This window comes from Bos taurus, chromosome 6 (genome assembly GCF_002263795.3).
Source record: "Bos taurus isolate L1 Dominette 01449 registration number 42190680 breed Hereford chromosome 6, ARS-UCD2.0, whole genome shotgun sequence".
Lineage (NCBI taxonomy): Eukaryota > Metazoa > Chordata > Mammalia > Artiodactyla > Bovidae > Bos > Bos taurus.
Window position 1 is genome coordinate 16,470,651 of NC_037333.1, and position 24,883 is coordinate 16,495,533.

The window sequence follows — 24,883 nt, forward strand, 5'->3', positions numbered from 1 at the left end:
AGTAAATCCTTGGATTTAAATCCTTGGATTAAATACTTGGATATCAAATCCTTGGATTTGAGATATTTGGGGACTCTTGGCCTCACTACTAACTAACTAGGTTCTTTTTCTCTTTTTACCGGGGAAAGGGCGATCGTGGAGACAAGGGGGACTCTGGAGCCCTGGGACCAAGGGTGAGTGTGTCTCGTCTACAGCTTTGGCCTCCAACGAGCCTAGATTTGAAGTATGTGTCTATGTGGCTTTTCACAAGGCACTTGGATTAATCATACCCAATAATAGCACAGGAGGTAGACCACTGTGATTATTCCTGCTACCACTCCCTTTCTTCCTATTTTTTAGTGTAGTCACTGGGAGCACTGAGTCTGTAAATTTGGACACATAAGATAGGCTTCACAAGAAGAAGTGAAGAACTCTGCTTTCCCTCTGCTAAATGAGCAGTCGCAAACCCACAGCTATCTAACAGTAGAACTTTCCACTTTTCAAGTAACTCAATTGTAAAGAAAGAAATAGTCTAAATTTTCAGAACCTTTTTAAAACACAGAGAATTAGGACGTAACTAATGGAAATTCAGTGGCAGAGCTACTGAGTAGGGTAGACGTCTTAAAAATATTTGTTCCCTCCATATATATATATATATATTCAAATATATATATGCATGCATATTTATTCCCTGTTTGATTCAATTTTAATGGAGTTCTATTCCTGTTGGAAAAGCAAGCATTTCCTGTAGTTCTATCTTCTTAAAGAATGTTCTATCTTCTTAAAGAATGAGGAAGCAGTCTTTGTGGTATGGATGTGGAGAAAGATGTCAGGGGTTGCTTTAATAAATATGGATAAAGCCAGCAAGATTTTGTCAGTCAAATCAGATTAGCCTACAAATAATAATTTTCAGGGAGCAGTTTTTGATATTGAATCTTTTTTCTTTTTTATCTGAATTAATATCTTTAACATACCACAGGCAGGAAGTTGGAAGTAGTTTGCCTGCTTTGAAATAAGGACAAACTTTGAACATGGTTTATTTATTTTAACATGGATTTGGGCCTCAGTCGAGAATTGATGGTCAGAGAGAGTGTGCGTGCTGCTCTTTCTGTTTCTGCCACCGTCCCTTCTCCATCCTAGCCTAATGTTCTCTTGGTTTAGGTCAGAGAGAGCGTGCGTGTTGCTCTTTCTGTTTCTGCCACCGTCCCTTCTCCATCCTAGCCTAATGTTCTCTTGGTTCTGCCACCGTCCCTTCTCCATCCTAGCCTAATGTTCTCTTGGTTTATTTTTCCATAGGGTCCACCTGGTCAAAAGGGAGATGCAGGAGCCACCGAGATCATAGACTACAATGGCAACCTCCACGAAGCCTTGCAGGCAAGTGACTGCTCCCCATCCTGACACAGACAGGGACCCCGCTGAGACCTGGAGTGTGTGGAAATATCACCTTCCACCCGCCTCAGCTCTCAGAGGGCTCTACCTCTCAAAGCACACCTTTTCCCTCATCTTTTGAACCCAGCTTCTTCTCCCTGGCCCAGTTTACCCTCTTTATTTCCTAGTGTTTTTCAATCCTTCCTTTTATTTTCCTTCTTCCTCCAGATATATTTAGCTTTATCTGGTTTAACGTATATTGGTTTTGCAAATCTTCGTCTCCTTTCTTGAAAAGTGAACTTAACAAAACCATTAAGAGCCCTGTGGCTCTGGAGTTGGAGCTGCCTGGGTTCAGATCTCTTGCTTACTAAGTGCATGAGCTAGAGCAAGTTATTTAGTTCTCTGTGAAATGAGGACAATAATAGCATCTGCCTCAAAGCATAAATAGGGCTGTTGTGAGAAGTACATGGCTAAATACTTGGAAACGTGCCTGGCACATGAGGCCTCTATCATTGCTTCTTAATACTGCTACTGTTCAATTCTTTTTCTTCCATCAAGTAAAAACACATAGAGGGTAGTCAAGAGGGTTACTATCAAAATAGTGATAACCCCAATCTACTCAAAACCCTCAGTGACCCCCTTGCCTACTCTATCAAGTCTAAGCATCTCTATCTGATGTTTAAGCCCCATAACCCTGTCTTTTCTATACAGATTTTTTTATTTCTCCACAACATAGTTATCATATCTATAAAAATTGCTCCTTTTTTTCCTGGTTCATCTTTTCCTTTCATTCATCTCTAAATCCTCTTCAACAGTTCACTTGCCACCCAGACAAGTTCCTCCTCTGAATCCTTTTAAATATTAGCAGTCAGGACCAAGTAGTTTAACATTTAATTATTCTCCCAAATCCCCTGATTTACTTTAGTCTTGCCTCTTACCAAATTGTAAATTACTTGTTGACAGAAAACTTGTTGTATGGTTATTTTGACTCCTGCAATGTGTCCAACCCAGGTCTGGGAATGTAAATATTAAATAAAGTTATTGGTTGTATTAGTGATTACACTTAGTTCATATGCACAATCCATTTCTCTGCTCGAAAGTCAAATTAGTTGTTTTAAATGTTTTTCCATTTTGTACTTGCTTGAATTTTTTCCCTCTATATGATTTCACTAGCATTACCAAATTATGGTAGATCTACAACACTTCTATGGATCCTTTGTTACAACTGTCATTTTTAACTAATAAAGCATTTATTACATAGTTTTTACAGAATCTATCTTCAGCTTAGCCTATTTTTCATTCTTTTTCTTCTTCTGGTAAAGCACAAAGAAAAGCATGCTTACTGCTTGGAGAAACATCCCTTGGGCAGTGTGTTCAGTCAACAGCTTGCATGAGTGTTCCTCAGCACAAGTGGATTAGATTCAAGCAGTAGATTCTGGGCTCCTGTCAAGTTCTAGAACATGCTTTCTAAATTCTCCCCTGTTCCCCAGAAGTTGCTGTCTGCATGTATAAAGAAAGAAAAGAACAGGAAGTTTTGGTTACCTACTATGTTGTCAGAGTTCTTACTTATAAAATGTAGGGACACATTTTCAACTTTGTGAACAATATTGTCAATTTCCCTTGAACTGCTTCCAGTGGCACCGTGATTCTTTTAACTGCCTTTAAGAGGTATCCATTCTCTTATCTTTCAAGATATACTCCAATATTTTTGGCCATGGCCATTTTATGGAAAAATTGTGGAAGAGTTTTAAAGCCTTTACATGAACAAGAGCTTGGCATGAAGCAAACTACCCTTAGTCTAAAACCAAAATCTGCTTTGATTTCTCCTCTATTATTAACTAGGTGTGTCCCTTTGGGGAAATCACAAAATGTCTATATTTTATTGATCTGATCGTTAAATGAGAATGTTTCTAAATGGATCTTTTCTAAGATCCATAAAATCTAATATTATGCTTAGAGTTTTTTTTAGGAGCTGAATATTCTTTGTTGATGTGCCTGAATACACTGTACTTTTTAAAAAAATCTAACACCTACATCTTGATATGAAACAAGAAATGTGCACTCACTTTCTTTTTTTACCTTCAGTTCTATTTGACTATAAACCAGTCACTATCCATCACAACCAACTAGTTCATGTTTATGTCTCAATCTTCACTCAGTCAGTTCAGTCTCTCAGTTGTGTCTGACTCTGTCACCCCACGGACTGCAGCACACCAGGCTTTCCTGTCCATCACCAATTCCTGGAGCTTTCTCAAACTCATGATCATCAAGTTGGTGATGCCATCCAACCCTCTCATCCTCTGTCGCCCCATTCTCCTCCTGCCTTCAATCTTGCCCAGCACCAGGGTCTTTTCCAATGAGTCAGTTCTTCACACCAGGTGGCCAAAGTATTGGAGCTTCAGCTTCAGCATCAGTCCTTCCAATGAACTTTCAAGACTGATTTCGTTTAGTTTTAACTGGTTTGATCTCCTTGCAGTGCAAGGGACTCTAAAGAGTCTTCTCCAATACCACAGTTCAAAAGCATCAATTCTTTAGCACTCAGCCTTCTTTATGGTCCAACTTTCTCATCCATACATAACTACTGGAAAAACCATAGCTTTGACTATATGGACCTTTGTTGGCAAAATAATGTCTGCTTTTTAATATACTGTCTAGGTTGGTCTCAACCTTAAGATTTATTATTCTTATGGAGTTATTTAGGCAACTAAGCATTGTGCTTGTAAATAACTTATTGTTATTTTTTCACTTCAAAACTATGTCTTTGTTTTCCCAATATAGTACTCTAGCAGATTGAGTACTTAATAAATAAATTAAATAGCCATTAGATTGAGAGGAAGTAATAGACACTTGTTCTTCTAGTTCTCTAACCAGTGATGGATAGTCACAGTTTTGCAAATTCTATGTCACTATCGCCTCCTCTTTAAAAAAAGGCCTGCAAAAAAAAAAAAAATCTAGAGTAATTAGATAAATAAGAGCATATTATAGTTATAAAATATCACCCTAGAAATATAAAATTTTAATGTTGCCTCTATTGAAAATTGTTACAGGCATACCTCCTTTTATTGTGCTTCACTTTATTGCACTTTGAAGATACTGCTTTTTTTTTTTTTACAAATTGAAAGTTTATGGCAACTCTGTGCCAAGCAAGTCTATTGGCTCCATTTTTCCAACAGGATTTACTCACTACATGTTTTTCTGCCACATTTTGGTAATTCTCACAATATTGCAAATTTGTTGATTTTGATTTTATTTGTTATGGTGATCTGCTATTGTTTTTCCTCGCCCTGCTACGTGGCTTGCAGGATCTTAGTTCCCTGACCGGATCAAACCCCAGCCCACTGGACCACCAGGGAATTCCTTGTGATCCGTGATCTTTGATGTTACGGTTGCAAAAAGATTAAGACTCTCTGAAAGTTCAGATGATAGTTAGCATTTTTTAGTGTTAAAGTATTTTTATTGAAGTATAATTAATGTACAATATTACATATGTTACAGGTAAACAATACACTGATTTTTCATTTTTAAAGGTTATGGTTATTATAAAATATTGGCCATGGTACAATATATCCTTGAGCTATAAAGTATTTTTCAATTAGGGTATGTACATTGTTCTTTAGACATAATGCTATTGCACACTTAATAGGCCGCATTACAGTTTAAACATAACTTTACTTACACTGGGAAATCAAAAATTTGTATGACTTGCTTTATTGCAATATTCACTTTATTTCAGTGGTGTGAAACCCTAACCTGCAATATCTCCAAGGTATGCCTATATTTACATGGACATTTGTCATAAGTCATTTATTTTTTTTTTAAGGTGGTTATGTTTCCACAATTAGCAGCAAAACCTTTTCATTTAAAAGCTCTTAAAAGCTCTAACTGAAGCTTTTAAAATTTCTCAACACCATATAAACTAAACCTGTTCTCTAGGGTAAATCAGAGGTGATTTTAAGCTTGCTTCATTATAAGCCATGAAAGAAAATAACCTTTAATCTTAAAGCGATTCACATTAGCATCTAAGAGAATAAATTACCGAGCATCCTTCTAGCCGTCAACCAATTTACAGCTTTTCTATCTCATGCCTTCCATTTCACATCGCAACTCAGTAGAGAATGACATGGCTTTCTCCATCACTACCCAAAATTCTGGTTTTCAAATCATTACTGAAGTTCAGCAGAGAACCCTGCTGAGTTTATGTTGTGTTAACTTAGAGGAACCACATACAAGAAATCCAAAGTGAGCCAACATATTTGCGAAGTCCCTGAGTGTCTACACACTGGTTCTTCAGGATGGCAGTAACATTATGGTTTTGAGAAGTTGGCTTAGTTTTCTGTCATTTATTCTTCTGTTGACTGTGTGGAAACTACCCTGTATAATTTTTAGGTCTCACAAATATAGTTATTTAACAAAGTCATTTAAGCCCCATCTGTTCAATAGTTGAGGTTCCAATAATAATATTCTTTTATTTATGCAATTCATTATAAAACATGTTGTTATCCCTAAATTAAAAGAAAAAGACAAACTAGTTTTGCATTTAGGTGGAAAATGAAACATGTATGGCACAGATTGGAAAACTTCGGAGAGTTCAAATTTTAAACTACTCCCCTTTCTAAGCTTTTCTGGATTTGCTTTCTAGTTAAAAAAAAGAATTTTTAGTTGGAAGGCTATGGCAAGGAAATTATTTCTGCTCAGTAATTTTCTAATAGCCTTTTAAAAATGACTCATCTATATACGGGAGCTAAGAAGTAGCTTTCTCATAACCATAAATTCAACTCTTGGCCTAGGTAAATCCTTTAAGTATAAAATAAGTGGTGTCTTATGTTAACATATATATGATGGTATAAAAATCTGGACCTTGATTTTTTTTATAACTTTGCCCCCAGTTTGTGGCCATTTTGCCCTTTACCTTAGAAGCAAACCTTACTGGGTTGTTTTTTCCTACCCTGTTCTCTCTGAAGCTGTAAGGACTATGACTGATTTTACCATAGAATACAAACTTGCACCATCTCTACGTGTGCATAAATACATTGTTTCTAAGATATGATGACACTATATCACTAAAAACTCAAGTGTCTGAACTGAGATAGATAGATAATGTTAAAATTATTTTTTACAACACAATAAAAACAGCACCTTGAATTAGATAATGGAATGGAGTAGTGCTTGGTGATGGACAGGGAGGCCTGGCGTGCTGCAGTCCATGGGGTCACAAAGAGTCAGACAGAACTGAGCAACTGAGTGACTGAACTGAACTGAACTGATGGAGTAGTGGAAGACAAAGGGATGGAGTTAAACTGATATTCACAAGGTCACACGTAACTGGACAGTGTTTTTTTCTAGGACCAGAGCTCCTAATAGAAAATGTTCTCCCCTCTAAAATCCCATAAAGTGGCACAGACCTTCAGCGGGCAATAAGCCTGATCACTGTCCATGCTCCGCAACAAGAGAAGCCACCGCAACGAGAAGCCACCACTAGCGTGTAGCCCCAGGTTGCTGCAACTAGAGAAAGCCTGTGCACCGCAGTGAAGACCAAGCTCAGTCAAAAATAAATAATTTTTAAGAAAAAAAGCTTTTTTAAATCAGCAAAAAAAGAAAAGTGGTGCAGAAAAGAAAAGAAAAAAGTGCCTTACAGAAGTTTTTGTATAACACTTGGACTAGAAAATCTTAATACAAAAACATTTCATGGATTAGGGATTGGCTGTTCTAGAGATTCACACTTTGAGAGAATATATTTTGATACAGTATTCAAGCCCTTTAAGAAACAAGGTGAATCCCATGTCAGTTCCTATCTTAGTCTTGTCACACACACACACTTAAGCTAATTATAATACAACAAACAAGATACAAACTAAAAGACAAAAGCATAACTTACACAGTTAGATATTTCATTTTCTCTAATCAAGGTACTCTAGAAATAGAGCTTTTATGAATAGCAGAGTTTCTTAGCTCACAGTTATGCTGACAAACCACAGGGGCATACTATTTTACTTCATAATTTAAGTCAAGTGAATTACAATTTTGACGTTTTCTTTCTCCTTTATCCATAGGGTTTTAAATAAAATTCTAAAAATAATTTGTAAAAAGAATCTTTACAATCTATGGTATTTGTTCAAAAATAGGATGATATATTCTGTTTCTTGTCAGTTCTTACCAAAACATAATCCAAAAGTTGATTATTTCAGAAATGTATTACTGTACTTTGGCACACAATTAGGTAACTGTCTTTATCAATACATTTTCTCAACAGAGGATTACCACCTTAACAGTCACGGTAACTCCTATTGCATGATTTCTGTGGTTTGTGACTTTGTATTCAGTGTTGATGCATGCCGGTCATAATGGTACTAATGTAACCATTGTTTTTATCTGATAGTTAATATATCTTCTTATGTCAATAACCTTTTACAACATTTGCCCCAGTTGAATCACTTTGTCTGCTTAGTTAAAAAAAAAAAAAGTCAAGAAAAAATTTATTGCTATTTTTCTTAAAAGTCTTTGGCCTTATCTCAGTAATACAGCTTTGTTCTTTAGTGTTCGGGAAATTAAAGTGTTTGTGGCGGGTGGGAGAAGTGTTTCTAGAAACAGAGGAAATATTAGGAAGTTAATTCAACCCTGAAAGATGAATGTAGAACAGGGCAGCAATGATTTTACATTGTCTTACAAATCAACTTGAGAGCATTATTTTAACCCAAATATGGTGGGGTGTTTTTTGTTTTTTTTTTTTGCATATATTTAGGTAGTTTTTATAATTTTGTAACCAGTGAAATGTTTCCTCTTTGCAAATCAATATTGGAGAATATTTGATTATGATAGAAATTAGGGAAGTGTATAGTGTGCTTATTATTTAAAGCATATATTTTAATACAGATAGTTGCTATCTTTTAAAACTTTGTCTTTTCTGGATTTAGGGTCCCCCTGGACCACCTGGACCTCAAGGACTACAAGGGCCAAAGGTTATTCTTTGTTTTATTTGTTTCCATTTACTACATATGGTGCAGAGAATCCATATTAAATATATGTGTCTTTGAAAATCAGTCTTATGAAATCCTGGAAGAGCTGAGATCAGCAATATTGCTTAAGAGAGCTGAAAATAGAAACTGAGTTCTGGACTGAAGGAAGAGGAATCAGAAAAAAGTAAAAATTAGGAAGGAAGTGAAAGAAATAGAAATGGCATTAAGTTTAGAGGGAGAACACTCAGAAAAACAGAGTATTCAACAAAGGAGAAATACGTTTTACAGAAATGGTAAGTGTAAAGAAACGCCTAATGTGGTATATGGAAAAAAGGCAAACGTTTAAATCAAGAAGGATTAAAGGAAGATTTGCTCTGACATTAAAAAAGATCCTTATCTTCAATGCCTTTGTAAAAAAGAATGAGAAAAGCTTCAGCATGACACATTCACAAATGATAATTTTAAAAACAATTTTCAGTCATGTTGACAACACATACTGTATATACATTTAATTGTTCTGCCATTTAAACTTCATCTAATAAAACATACCTGGAGAAGGCAATGGCACCCCACTCCAGTCCTCTTGCCTGGAAAATCCCATACCACCTATAAACAGAAGGAATAAAATTACTTGATTATATCAAAAATTTATTGGTAGCATTAACTTTTTCTCTGCAAACTAAAGCTTATTCAGCCATGCTCAATCAGTTAACACATGGCCAGCAATTCTGTCTTTTCAGGACTGAACTACATATGTTGAAATATGACTTTTGTCATTGGGTTTTTTGTAGATGATTCAAGTGGTGTCAAAATCCATCTTTTATTTATGCCTCTTAAGGCAGTTTATTTGCAAAATCTATCACACTCACACGCAAATGCACACATCAGTTTTTGTACTTTTCCGTTTCAAGATACTTAAAAACAGAAAACTAGCACATAGAAACAATTATTTTTTCTATTAGAAAAAGGAATACAGAGTAAAATATTACTAAGGTCCTTGGCTATGTGAGATATATTTAAAACATAGACTCTAATTTCAAACAGATTTCATGTATAACATTAATGTAAGTTTGGGGATTTTTTACTTTTTATTTCTCCACCACATTCTGGTCCCTAAGAGATATAACACAAAAAAATGCTCCAATAATATACAGCCTATATTCCCGGTAAACAAGTTGACCTGGATCCCTTTTCTTTATTTTTTTTTCTAGATTTGAATATTTAATATAATTCACTAAATTTACAAAAATAAATTAAACTTTCAGATTTAATTACACAATTTATTTAAAATATTGATAGTATAGTTTGTAATTTTTGTAATATAGGTTGTTTCAGTTATTTTAGAGACAAGAAACATTTTTTTAAAGAAATAGAACTTAAATAATATGTGCATCTAGAGGTTCCTTGAAGAGATGGTGACAATCATGACATACAGAGTGGTTTATGTCATTAAATTAAAATAGTCTATCTCTTCTTTGATAAAATAAATTCATGATCTGCAATCCCATTGCAGTATTTGATATGGTATGCGAAAGTCATTGGGTCCCTGTTCTTTAATATCTTGGTGAGCTAGACTAGAAAATCTAAAAGAAAATCTGCAGATTCCTTTTTTCTCTGTGTAGAGTCAACCAAGGTCAGAGTTCCTTGCTTTATCCCCTCACTTGACTAAGTCTCCAGAAGCAAAATTGTCCTCAATGCTAAATATGTGCCTTATTCTGTACAAACTTCAAAAAACTTGAGACTTGACTCTTCTTTGTAGCTCAGAGGCCTGCAGAAGCCCAAAAGGACTTGACCCAAAAGAGGCAAGAAGGACTACCTAGCCAAGAAATCTATGTTGTTAAAACCTACATCCCCTGTTTTTTATAATTCAACTGCTATTCATTTAGTAATCATATCAATCAATAATTAATTGGTGGACCTCTATTCCATGATAAGTACTATTACCTAGTAAAGATAGGAGGATATAATAAAGGGTTTCATCAAGGAGCTGTCAGTTCAAGGATGGAGAAAGGAAGGTAAAGGCAGTTATTAGTACATAGAGTAAGTGCATTGGGTAAGAAGCATATAGGAAGTGTGCTCTCTGCCTTGGGGTCAAGATTGACTTGGAACTGAAAGTGAAAGCAACAGAAATTGGCCAAATGAATGTCTAGACAAGTAGGGTGGGGACAGGGTTAGTCATCCTCCTTTACCTCTTACCTGTTAGCCTTCCCACCTTGCTGGTACGCTGGCCCACCTCATACACTGACAATGATCTTGTAATTGGGATCCTGGGTTAGCTGATACAGTCTTTGATGCTTTCCATGAGCTCCCCTTGATAAAGCTGGGATAATTGGAGTGAGATGTGCCTATGAACTGGAGTCAGCAAATGCAGTGTGAGTCAAATATAAAACTCATTCCTGCTCAGGACTCAGAGCCTCAGACTGAATGTGAACCAAGTCAATTAGTATTTCTCCTTTCTTTATCAAACCAGGACTGTTTGACTTCTTATATATCAAATGTGCAAGCTAAGTTGCTTCAGTAGCGTCTGACTCTTTGCAACCCAGTGGACTGTGGCCCTCCAGGTTCCTCTGTTCATGGGATTCTCCAGGCAAGAATACTGGAGTTGAAGAAAAAAATACAAAAAAGAAAATAAAATAACAAAAAAATGAAAAAAAAAGAAAAAAAAAAACGAAAAAAAAAGAATACTGGGGTGGGTTGCCATGCTCTCCTCCAGGGGATCTTCCCAACGCAGGGGTCGAACCCCCATGTCGTATGTCTCCTGCATTGGCAGGTGGGTTCTTTATCACTAGCTCCACCTAGGAAGCCCTATACAAATAACTCTTTACAAACTACATTTGGTGGGTGAAGGATAAATAATTCATGAACTGTATTTTTGTTTTAAACATTTGTGAGTCACAGTTTGGAAGGAAAAACGTAGCAACCATTATCCAACCCAGAGTGCTGACAGATATTCAGATTGCATGAGACTAGGGCTTAACCAGTTGCAGCCAACCTCAGCAGACTTGTTTGTGGCAAAATAAACTTTGCCACTACCACAAAGAGCAGGAAATCTAGAATTTAAAGGAAGAAAAAAGTGTTTTTCTTTTTTTCATTTGTTTGTCATGCCTTCCTTTAACATTTGGAAGGATCAAATTTCACACTATGACCAAACAGCTCTTAAAGTTTTTACCAGGGAAAGAAGCTCCAACCATTTCATATTGTGGTTTATATTGTGGTTTATAACATCACCAAACAAGGCTTTCTAGAAAAACAGCCTCAAGTCAGCTTCCTTGGAAATCTGTCTGTAAGGCAAACCATTCACTCACTCCAAAGAACTCATTTTACAAAGTTTCCATGATGTGGAAATCAGAGATATTTATAATGGGATCTACCTAAATGACCCATTGATATAATATCTTATCTTTCAAAGAATTTGCTTGTTCAGTACGTTTCTGACTGAAAGGTGACTGGACATTTGTTGTTTGAATAAATCTCCAGCATGTTGTTTAAATTTGTTTTTAATGGAACATCTTCAGTTAAGAAAAATAAATCCATGTATTTGAGGTTTGTCAAGGGTTCTAATAAATCATAATATGAATAGTAACTTTAGTTCATTCCTAGCATAGTATAGGAAATTGAATTGATCCCAAAGTAATTTTCTGTGGATTAAGATATTATCTGATTTATGATATCCTTCAATGAGGCTTATCTGGAAATAGCACATTCACAATCATTATGAATTTGTATTCACTGTTCAAACAATGTCAGGTGAAATATTATAAATGTATGTGGCTTTGCATGTTATTTTTTCTTAAGTTAACTGCTATGGTTTTGCTCTTTTCTCAAACTTGAAAATAAGAGACATCATGCAGATTTTTTAAGGAGAAAAAAATTAATTGAGGCATATATAGGTTGTTGCTATAGGATATGCTCTGCCATCAAATGATAGCAATTTTTTTAGCCTGAATCGCATATGAGGGGATAAAATTTTTTAAAATGCTAGATCTTATTTAGCTACAGACAAATATTATTATACATAATATTCAAAAAATGTTATTTCACTTTGTGTAATGATGCGGTATGATGTAATAACATATTCAAGTTAGGATGCATTTGCTGGAAAGTTAAAGTGTACTGTTACCAGCTAGCATCATTTTTTGCATCATTTTTAGTGTAGTATGCTACCAATAATAAAGAAGAAGCTAGCCATTAATTTTTATCTTAACAGGGAGAGCCAGGATCTCCAGGAGTCCCAGGAGTTGATGGAGAGCAGGTAATTTTCAAAGCTTTACACTGTCATTTAAAGCATTTATTATATATATATATATAATATAAAGCATTTAAACCTTTTATTATAGGTTTGAAGACATTGTTGATATATAATATTCTCTTTTTTTACCTTCTGTTCTAGAGACGACATTAACTTTAAAAAGCAATTAGTTTTAACTGGACATTGCTTTTCTTTGTAGAAACATGCAAGTTATATGATACCTTAGATTTGTCTTAAAACTCTGATCAATCTACCAATGACATATGAATTTTTATTAGACTTGTAAGATCATTACCAATTTAGTAAGAATTATCTAATTCTTATCAGTGAATACAAATTAATTTAAGATTTAAATCTGTGACTGTAGTTTCTACAAAATTAGATGTTGCTTACACATGTTATTTTGATATTGTTTTATTTTCCCAAATAAAGATTACACCGAATTTTCTAGATCATTAGAAGAGAGAAACAAGCAGGACACTTGTAGTTTTGTAGAATATGACAGTATCTCTGAGGGTTTCCCCCTAACACAGAGATTGGCAAACATTTTTGATGAAGGACCAGGGAGTAAATGTTTTAGGCTTTACAGACCATATACATTCTCTATCAAATTTTTAAATTTTATTTTAAACATTCAGCCTGTACAAAAACAATTTCTGAGCTGAATTTGGCCCTATGCCATGGTTTGCTCACCCCTGAAAGAAATGAATCTGACAAGGCAAATGTGGACAATATTCAATATTTAGAGTGTCTAAGCACAAGAATTAGTTTCAAGATATCTGATGTTTTCTGGGCTTCCATAATTTACTCAAGAAATGACTAAAATCAAGAAGATCATAAGAAATCAAGGACATTATTTATACAGCTTGTGGAATAAACTCCTCAGAAGATTGTATTAGATAAGTAAATTAAGAGAAGAGTTATTTTAATATGAGTTGTATATTGAAATCATATAATGTCACACTAAATTAACATGTGGTAGCTAAAAAAAGACTTTAGATGATCCACTGTATCCATCGGAGATCACATTAGCATTTAAAAACCCAGTGGTTTTTCCCCAGTTAATCATTATAAATAATTTGATATATATTATGATATACTACACAGACATCCCTACACATACAATAGCTGAATTTTTTTCTACAGGCTTTACAAAATCTTCTATACTAGGTCCATTGGGTTGGCTATCCTGCTGCTATTACTAGATTCCTAAAATCAACCAGCTTTAAGATCCATCTATCTATTTAGGTACCCACCCATCCTCCTAATAGATGACTCTGAAGTAGGTGCTATGAAATAGGTATAAGTAACAAGAAAAGAACCTTCCTATCCTTAAGTAGTTTTTAGTACAGAAAAGTTGGACAGGTTATTGCAACCAGGAAGCCCTATAATCATAACTGAAATAGCTATGATCATCTCTGCTGAAGAGTGGGCCATCTGGTCATAGTGCAGTAAGCCTCCTTGGATAAAAATGCTTAATGATGTACATTAATTTCAGTCTTAGTATTGAAAAATTCCTATGTTTGCCTTCAGAATCCACATATATCTATTTCCTCACTGTAAAACAAGAATAAAAATCACATCCTGGATCACCTCAGAGAGATGTCATGAGAACAAAATAAGAATACAAAGTGGAAGTATTTCTAAGCATTAATTGAACATGAGTGTGTAATGAGTGATCTCCCAGTCTGTAGACTGAACCATTGAAAGCTGGTGACCGGAACTTCTGCCTACAGTTAAGGAAGGATAGGGGATGTATAATGAATGGAGACGGGAGAAACTCATTTGTACCTTTCTTACTATAACACTAGGTCCTGGTTCAAAATGTGTACTGTTCTGTTATGCGTTAAGTCCATTAAGTTGTTTTCAGGACTGATGACATAGAAGTAGCTACCAGGTGAAAATGTGGAATCAGAAGAAATGACGTCAACACTTATGCTTATGCTTTTCATACTTAAATGGCCTAAGCAGTAGAATTTAATCTCTTCCATTACAAGGGGAAATTGTAGTGATTAATGTAGAAGGTTGCTGTAAGAGATAACTCTACCTAAAAATGAAAATCAGAATCATCTCAGCATAGGGTCCATTTGTTGACAAAATTGATCTGGAATTCCATTTTCCCTACTATGTAACCATCAATGGTCAGTATGATTCTTAAGTGCAAACCGTGTCGTTTGTAGGGACTCAAAGGCTCAAAGGGAGACATGGGGGACCCAGGTATGCCAGGTGAAAAAGGAGGAATTGGACTTCCTGGACTACCGGTATGTTTATACTCTTAAAGATGTGTTCATATTGAGATAAATCAAATAATCAGAAAATAGTTGTATTATTAGCTGCAGTCTCATCCAATGATTTATATAATGTTTTTATTTTTAATATTTGAGGTATTTTTGGTTAATTACTACAACTAATTAACTAAGGCAATGGAAGAAGTTTTAAAGCATCTAACCAAATGAATTACAAAATAAACCTTTATGTTTTCTTGATTTTCACTAGAAGATAGTAAAATAAATAGAGTTGGTCATTAACATAAGGTGTAACCAATCATTTTTAAATAAATCATAATTTTAAAACCAAAAAGTACAGAATAATTAAAAACAAATTACAATAGAAAGTGTTCTCTTTATGTGTGCAGTATTATGGGGTGATGTTTTTATGGTTTTCCCCATAATATTTGCTGAGGATTTGGAGATGTAAATGTAGAAAAATACAGGAAAAAAATATAGAAAACCTCACTGCCCTAGATCATTTTTTAAAACAAGGAAATGCATAAATGTCAGTGAAAACTAAAAGACTGCTATTTAAAGTCAGCACCACCATTAAAATATGTTATAATAGGACATATTTAGCAATGTAAAATTTAACCCATCAAGCATAACTTAGTTTTTATTTACCTTATAGTTTATTTCAGAAATCATCCACAATCCTAGGGATTTGAGGAAGTTTGCTGCTTAGCTTAGAAACTAAAATACAAGAAGATAAATCCTTGTCTTACATATCATGTTGCATGATATTATAACAATTTCAAGAGGATGATGGATTTGGGGAGAAAATTCAGCTGTTCCTTATACTTTGCAAGTAACTTGACCGGCTCCACTCTTAATGGTTATTTGTAGGGTGCCAATGGAATGAAAGGAGAAAAAGGAGACTCGGGATTGCCAGGTCCACAGGGCCCTTCCGTAAGTCCGTGGTGGTTCAACGTTCATGGTTCCCGAAAAACCCTGAAATGGACCAGTTATTTACCAACTTCAACCCATGCCAGATGGCTTATCAACAGTAGAAAGACCATGATCCTCTTGGTCTGTCAAGCTATACAAGAAATATCTGTCAGCCTTGTACAGGGAGAGACAAAAGTGTCTCAGAGGTCTGAGTTTGAAGCAATTTTTCAGAGGACTATCTAATCCTGAGGAGAAAATCAGTGGTTTTCCCACGATGCTTGTGGGTCGAGCTCTGTGCACATAGAACCTACGTTTTTTTCTTGTTTTTTCTCTCCAGAGCTTAGTGAAATATTTGAAAGTTTGAACATGGTTGTAGCATTATAGCATTTCTTGGTAATCAGTTGCTTCCTTTTCTTTTAATGTGCTTTTGATTTATTCTGGCTTTTGTAAAACAATTGTATTTTTTTTTAAGTTTGTTTTTTTTTCTCACAAAGGAATTTCCAAATGTACAGAATCAAGCACATTACTTCTTCCAGTATCCTTCCTCTGCAACCATTAATGGCCTGAGCAGAGCCCTAGCTTGAGACTCAAGCCTAACTGCCTTATCTAAATGAAGTGACCAAATCTATATTTATTTTCCTGACATGCAGGTCATAGGCCCACCAGGCCCACCAGGTCCCCACGGCCCACCAGGCCCCATGGTAAGTTTCCCTTCTCTCCAAAATGGAATCATTTGTTTAAGAGCATACCTCCAGAGAAAGCATGAACTCATCCCTCAAAACAGCCAGCTTGTATCTGGTACTTCCCAGGTGGAAAATAGGAGGTGTTGTTCTGATTTTACCGTGTTGTCTTTCACTGTCCCAACCATATCTGTTGGAAAGCAGTAGGGGAGTTTTGCGATAGGAAATTTGAAGAAATAGGTTCAGCAAGTTCTACTGTACCCTCTCTGGTGACTAACACCACACAGAATCTGCAGTGTGGGAGACCCCCATTCGATCCCTGGAACAGGAAGATCCCCTGGAGAAGGGAAGGGCAACCCACTCCAGTATTCTTGCCTGGAGAATTACATGGACAGAAGATCCTGGCAGCTATAGTCTATAGGGTCGCAAAGAATTGGACACGACAGACCAACTAACCCTTCACTTTCGCATAGTATGAACACTGAAAAATCATTTTAACCAATCACTGTTCTAGGCCATTAATACCGTAACAAGTTTAATATTTATAGCTATTAATGAATGTTTTTAACAAACTTTGGTGGGAGAGAGAGGTCTGAACCCTACATGACTTTTGAGACTTTAGTTCCCTGACCAAGGACTGAAGCTGGGTCCTTGATAGTGAGAGCTCAGAGTCCCGACCACTGGACCACCAGGGAATTCCATGTTTCTGACGACAGAGGATGAGATGGCTGGATGGCATCACTGACTCGATGGACGTGAGTCTGAGTGAACTCCTGGAGTTGGTGATGGACGGGGAGGCCTGGAGTGCTGCGATTCATGGGGTCGCAAAGAGTCAGACATGACTGAGCAACTGAACTGAACTGAACTGAACTGAACCAACTTTGAGGGTTGTGACCCTTTAATGAAACATTCAATAAGAACATTTATAAAACAGTATGAAAACAGAAGCTCACTTCTACACATGATATGTTAATATATTGTTGGATCTTTTTCTTTTCCCTTTTTACGTGCTTTGGCAAATACAGTGTTCACTGCAGATATCTTTCAGTGACCAGTGGAGAAATGACTGTGTCCTCATAGAATTCATGTTCGGTGAAGAAGGTAGCCATTAAGGCAGCATAATTCTCCAAATATCTACCTAATGACTGTTGTATTAAGGCTGGAACTAGAAGGCAGAATGCTCCAAATGCTTTTGACTGGGACGGATTGGGAACAAGTCAGGCAGCCTCTTAGGTCACATTCATCTCGAAGGTGACTCAATAAACCATATGTCTTCAACCCCGGAGATTAAACAATGTGTCAGTCTCTCTTTACTCCAGTTGTGCTCCAAGAAAGAGCATCATTGGAATGGTCTAAACCACAGAGCATAGCACCAGATCCCAATCATCTACTGGGTTTCTATTTCATACCACAAAACAGTTATAATTAACCATATTTTTATAAACCTAAACGGTTCCTTAAGAATCAAGAAAATGGCATACCTTTGGCTTTTCTGTACTCCCACCACTTTGTTAGAAAATTAAATTTAAAATGCTATATCCGTTCAAATTACAAAATTAATTAGTTTAAAGGAATTTAAAACCACTTCTAAAATGAAATAATACTTGATAAGATGACCACTTCCTGAAAATGTTTATGCACAATTTATTCAAAAGGAAAATGTTATTCCAAAGTAGACATGTATAACAAATCTATCTATTGCTTGATTAAAAAAAAAAAACTTTTTCCTCTTGTACGATTTTGCTGACAAGTATTTAAATACTCCTGTCTCCAAATAGTTTATTTAAATGACTTGAAATTTAAAGCAATCCACAGTAACCTTTATTTAGTTAATTTAGCTTAGCTAATTAGTCTCTATATTTAGATTTTCCACAAAATATATGGGAAAAGCCCTGACTATGGATGTGTTATGACTTCCTTCCATTGGTCAAGAGTTATTACATTTGAGCCTTGAATAATTCATCTTTGTAAAAATAAATGCATTCTAAATACCAATGTTTAGCAGTCCTCTCTTAGAATCCTTTTCTTAGCCTTAAATTAAAGAAATGATCCAACAGGGTTCCAAACTTGACTATCAGTCTCCTCACTTTCTTCCTCCTCTAGATTTTTCAAAACCTTGAGGTTAGAGGAGTTAATAATTGAAAAGATCTCCTCTACTGATACTTAAGAGTTCCAAAAGTATTTTTGGCAAATTTCTGTCTTTTAAGGTTGACCTCTATTTCATATAAATTCATAATGTATCTCACATAGTCCACCTAGATTTTTTTTTGAATAGGAATTTGAGAAATAGAAGTAGTATGGGTTCACAAACACTTTTTTCTGGGTGTTTTTTTCCCTCCCTTGTAACCCTGGCAGATTCCCCTCTCCCTGTCAGAGATACTCAGCAGAAAGAATTGCTATTAATGTATTTCCTATTGCAGAGCTGTCCACGAGCTGGAAGGAACTTTCACTGAGTGTTAATACCCACTGGCCTGCCTCTAGCTGTAGATCAAACAAGATTCTTGTTTTACATCTCTTTTGTTACTTCATATAATAGTCACTTCTGCTGAGAAACAGTGATTCAGTTCTTAATTAAAAGCTGTGTTTTCCGTTTTCAGGGACCCCATGGGCTTCCTGGACCAAAGGTAATCCAACAAATCCCTTGTTTGTTTGATTCTATTTCATTGTTAATCATGGAGAAGCATGACAGACGCATGCCTGTCCTGTCTTACTTATTTGTCAAGTAATGTTGATAATCTTTAAGCCTTTAAGTATCCAGATGTTTAAATTTCACAAGGAATGACTTGCCACAAATTTAAGTGATATCACCTGGAGATTAATTAGTCCTCATTTTGCCTTTTTTCTTGTCACTATGTCAGTTTCTTAAGTTACTAATCACAATATTATACTCAAAATCAACATTCCAAAAGGAAAACAAAAGTGAATCTGATGAGGTTCTGAGACTAGTCCAGATACTCTTTCTTAGTATGGTGTCTCTAGTTATATATTCAGATGGTATTGGTTGATACTTCTTATTTGTCATAATAGCAGTACTGCATCTAAATGCTTTGATTGTCCAGCATCTTAATTTTGCATTTCCCTGTAAGTCACTAGTGTATAATGAGGTAGGGCATATCAAGTGTGCTATACTGAGAAGATTACATCACATACATGTATTCTACATTTGACCTAACAAGAGAACAATGGAGGATAGCCCTTCCTTGTCAGAATTAGTGCAGGTCAAATCGTGAAGATGGATGAAGATGTGTTCTTTGCCTTCGTGTAGACCAAGAAGACACCTTGGAGGATTAATACGAGACAGACTTCTTCCAGTGAGCGTCTGGGATAAGGACCCATCTTCTAATCTCAGCTTTGTCACTGACAGGCCATGCGTCACCTTGGGCAGATTATGTCCCCTCTCTAATCCTTCCTTTACTCGAGGAGTTAACTTGCCTCAGAGTGTTGTGATGATTGGATGAGGTGTGATTACAGAACACTTAGCAGAAGGTCTGTGCAGCTGTTGATAAACACCCACTACATGTCAGCTGTTGTGGCACTCCTGTTTTGATGCTTTGTTCTGAACAGAAAAATTTAGCTAGTCCTCAAGGCTGCTTGGGGGCTTCACTCGTGGCTCCGATGGTAAAGAATCTGCCTGCGATGCTGGAGACCTGGATTCAATCCCTGAGTCGGGAAGATCCCCTGGAGAAGAGAATGGCAACCCACTCCAGTATTCTTGCCTGGAGAATCCTGTGGACAGAGGAGCCTGGCAGGCTATAGTCCATAGGGCCACAAAGAGTTGGACATGATTGAAGCGATTTAGCATGCATGCATGCATGCGAGGCTGCTTGAAAGAAGATTCACGACTCTTGACAGCTCCTCAGTAGTGAGTTGATGCATTTAGTGGAGATGGGTTGGGGGAACACATAAATGCAACATTGGCACTGAGTCGAAAAGCCCATAGGCAGCCCACTCTCTCTTCTGAGGATTCCCTCTGGCCCACCCCACCTTCGGGGTGGTACAGGGATTGCTCTGACTCCAGAAACCTGAGTTTCCTTTTTGAGGTAAAGCAAGTGACTCAGCCCAGAAAGGAAAAAGTTCATGCCTCTTTATTCTTCTTAAAATACTTTACCTTCTGGTAAGGCCAATGAGTGACAGTGTCATGCCAATGAGTGGCATGAATTATTGTTTAAGATAAGGGCACTGTTGTAGGGGTCAAAAGAGAGAGATTATCTATCAGCTTTGTCTTAGTACTTATCTAACCTCCTTGGATCTCTCTTCTCACACTGGACTAAATACTATTTCCTTCTCTTGGTCTCTCTTTGGATTTTAAGGTACTGCTAAGGACCAGATTAATTGTAATGACTCAGGCCAAAGTCACCAAGATCATTTTTAATTCTATGAGTCATTCAGTTACCCTATCACCATTAAATTAATAGATGCCCAAGATCCTTTTGATATCTACAATGCAGTTATTTACTTTGCTTACACTTAACTTCAATTGTTACTTAAATCATAGATTTCAGAGAATTAAAAGGTTGAAAGCCCCATATAGATTACCTGTGCTAGCCCCTTGATTTTATAAATATTAAACTATGGGCTCAGAAGATTTAGGTTGTTTTCCCTAAATTACACTGCTAAGTAAGTGAAAGATCTGGGACTATAATTTAGGTTCAGAGTTGAAATTTTTGGCCCAAAATTGGGAAAGGAGTATGACAAAGCTGTATATTACTTAACTTATTTGCAGAGTACATTATGCAAAATGCCAGGCTAGATGAATCACAAGCTGGAATCAAGATTGCCAGGAGAAATATCAAGAACCTCAGATATGTAGATGATACAATTCTAATGGCAGAAAGTGAAGAAGAACTAAAGAGCCTCTTGATGAGGTTCAGAGGAGAGTGAAAAAGCTGACTTGAAACTCAACATTCAGAAAACTAAAATCATGGCATCCGGTCTCATCACTTCATGGCAAATAGAAGTGGAAAAAGTGGAAGCAGTGACAGATTTTATTTTCTTGGGCTCCAATATCACCGCAGACAGTGACTACAGCCATGACGTTCAAAGACCTTTGCTCCTTGAAAGGAAAGCTATGACAAACCTAGACAGTGTATTAAAAAGGAGAGACATCACTTTGCTGACAAAGGTCCAAATAGTCAAAGCTATGGTTTTTCCAGTAGTCATGTACGGATGTGAGTGTTGGACCATAAAGAAGGCTGAACACCAAAGAATTGATGCTTTCAAATTGTGGTGCTGGAGAAGACTCTTGAGAGTCCCTTGGACTGCAAGGAGATCAAACCAATCAATCTAAAAGGAAATCAGCTCCAAATATTCATTGAAAGGACTGATGCTGAAGCTGAAGCTCCAAAAGTTTGGCCACCTGATGCAGAGTTGACTCGCTGGAAAAGACCCTGATGCTGGGAAAGATTGAGGGCAAGAGGAGAAGGGGTTGACAGAGGATGAGATGGTTGGATGGCATCACTGACTCAACAGACATGAATCTGAGCAAACTCTGGAGGATAGTGAAGGAGAGGGAAGCCTGGCATGCTGCAGTCCGTGGGGTCGCATAGAGTCAAACATGACTGAGCAACTGAACAGTAGGCTACCTTCTCAATTAATGCTCACTGCTATCAATGTGTGATTCCTCACCAAAGAAATTCATAGCTTACCAAGGCTGCCCTGTCTATTCATCATCTCAAGATCACTTGCTAAATCAAAATCTGCACACATGCAAAGCCATGAATCTCAAGTTTCAATCAGTTAACTGACGTTGATTGCTGAGCCTTGGCTTTAATCTCACATTGATTCTAGCTCTGTGACAGTCACAGGATCATACTTCCTATCTCAGAACTGCCTGAATCCACTAAGTCATGCCAAGGTGTATATTATTTTGTGACCCCTTTGAAAGTTCAAATATAGAGCACGGTTCCATGGATGAGTCTGGCTCACTGTTCCCTAGAATTTCCTGATGAGGAGAATTACCTGGGGGACATTAACAATATCATTCCTACTATTAACAATATTGTTAATATTAATGTTAATGTTCCTATTAACAATATCATTAATATTAATGTTAATGTTCCTATTAACAATATCGTGCTACTGTGGCCTAGGTGGGGCCCTCGACTCTTTACCAAGCACTGCACTGACTTTCATCTTCAGGCAAATAGGGGAGAAATACTGCCCAGGTTAATAATCCTTCCTGCCATGCAGGCATAATCTCTCCCCTCTCCCACCCCCACCACTCAAGATTGTATAAGCCATTTGAAAATGAAACCATCTTTCTTTCTCAAGTCTTTCAAGATCTTATGATTAAATTAGTATCTATACTTAAAAGGTGAAAAGTGGACAGGTCACAATTCTATTTCTAACATGCTGCTGCTAATAGAAAAGAGTGTATTGCATTTTTAGATTTTTAAAAACAGAGTTGAGAGTTTATCACTTTTCATGACTTTTATAATGTCACATTAAGTTAACTTCAAACCTCCTTTATTCTAACTATTTATTTATTAATTATTATTTATTTTAACTAATTATTCTAAATATTTAGAATATTCTATTTATTAATTTATTAACTATTTTTTTCTACTCTATTTATGGTTAGTAAAACCCATAAAAGTTTTGTGATCTTCACATTCTCTTCCAGGGTTGGCTATTTGTTGTCTATCCTATCGATTAATCCACATAGGGACCTGACTTGGCAATGTCCATGAATGAGGAGTCACCAAATGGCATTACTTCAAACATTGGCCTCTACATTTATCACAATCCCCTGGACAAAATGCTTAAAGGCTTAAAATATTCGTTTGTAACACTGTCCTGCATATTCCAGTTTTCTATTCCAGCAGAGTGGCTCTTTCCTGCTGAACATCCTTGCGCATCCTCTACTCTGACTGTTTTGATTTGCTTGGTCAGAACAATGTAACATAACACTAATTTCCTTGAACTAAAACTGAAAATATTGGAGCTCAGCCATATACTTTTTTGGTCATAGGGAGCAGATTTTCTAAGGAATTTTGCTTCCTAGAAAATTATTTAATTCCAGCTTGTCCATTTTTTGCATTTTTTAAATTAGTTTCGAACTGGTGCAAGACAAATCTAGCCTGACTCTGCTGTTACCTAAAACTGGAATCTGCAACCGTGTCAGAGACTGGCTCTTTTCTCTCACAGTTGAAACACCCATGATAGCAACCAAAATTGGCATTTGCTTTTGCATTTAGGGTGAACCAGGGTTAAATGGTGTTAAAGGATTGAAGGGTGAACCAGGTCAAAAGGGTGACAGAGGACCCCTTGGTCTTCCAGTAAGTAAAGAAAACTTTCCATTTCGGTGCAAATCTCAGACTATTCTTTCTACCCTAAGTAACAACTCTGGTTTACTCGGTGACTACCATACAGTTGAGATTTCTGTAATTAGAAAACATATTGTGTTCAAGCAGAGCTCAGCCCAGTTTTATTTTCTCTGATGTCTGCTCATGTGTCAGAGGAAGACCCCATAACAAACAACACCATGAGTGTTCAATTACATACGTGCCAGCCTTCCTCTTTTACAGCTGACAGTTCTTCCCCCATCACCCTCCCCTTTAAAAAAAATGTTATACGGATTGTTTCATAATTTCTCCCAAACGCTTTTATAGTTTAGTGTAGTGTAAGATCCTCCCTCAATTTTCATTTTTTCTTCTTTGATACTGGAAAGCACAGCCCCTTGTCAGTGGCAGGTATGCAGTTGGCCATTGCTGAAGGCGTGAGTTCAGTGCCGTGGCTCCTACATTAATCAGTCATATTGTGGTCTAAATGTTGTGTGTTGTTTGTGTTGGAAATGCCTCTTATGAGGTTCTTGTGGCAATTATAAATAGTATGGAAGAAGTATTTCGCAGTTATTTAGAGATTTTTTTTATTTTGAATGAAAAGATTGCATCTTTTATGCTCTTTATGCTAGTCTTCTTTCTGCAATAACTAAAAAGTTATTAAATGATCATTAAATATAGGGTTTTTTGTTTGGGGCCACACTGTGTGGCATACAGGATCTTAGTTCCCTGACCAGGACTTGAACTGTGCCCCCTGCAGTGGACACACAGAGTCCTAATCACTGAACTTCCAGGGAATTCCTAAATGTGAGCTTTAGTTTCAAGCTTTTTTTTTTAATTTCAAGCTTTTTAATATTCTTTCTATTCAGTGAATGCAGATAAAAATCAGTAGAGAACATTATAGATTACATTATTAAAATATGACATAAAAATGGTAATAGAAAATATTTCGTATACATATTTTATGCATAAAAAATTGGTGACTACTTATTTTACTTTTTCCACAGGTACTGTATTATAAGTACTAAAGTATTCCTCTTGATAGCCAATGCCTTACATAATTTCAGGCATATAGTAGATGCTTAATATGCATTCATTTATTGAATGAATGATGTAAGTCTTACATTAGAAATAGGTTAAATCACACCAATTAAATCATGCCACAAGTGTGAAATCCAAAACCTCTATAACGACTGTGAGTCAGGAATTCACATTC

The 24,883-nt window shown here is 36.4% G+C and overlaps 1 protein-coding gene across 1 annotated transcript in view; it reads left to right on the plus strand.

Annotated features, from left to right (window-relative positions):
- COL25A1 (collagen type XXV alpha 1 chain) overlaps window positions 1-24,883 on the plus strand; it is a 512,490-nt gene that overhangs the window by 459,774 nt on the left and 27,833 nt on the right. Inside the window, exons 22-30 of the mRNA XM_024993507.2 lie at window positions 129-173; window positions 1,276-1,353; window positions 7,598-7,621; window positions 8,259-8,303; window positions 12,508-12,552; window positions 14,730-14,810; window positions 15,666-15,728; window positions 16,358-16,408; window positions 18,985-19,011. Of these exons, the coding sequence (XP_024849275.1) occupies window positions 129-173; window positions 1,276-1,353; window positions 7,598-7,621; window positions 8,259-8,303; window positions 12,508-12,552; window positions 14,730-14,810; window positions 15,666-15,728; window positions 16,358-16,408; window positions 18,985-19,011 (459 nt within the window). The remainder of the gene's footprint in view (window positions 1-128; window positions 174-1,275; window positions 1,354-7,597; window positions 7,622-8,258; window positions 8,304-12,507; window positions 12,553-14,729; window positions 14,811-15,665; window positions 15,729-16,357; window positions 16,409-18,984; window positions 19,012-24,883) is intronic.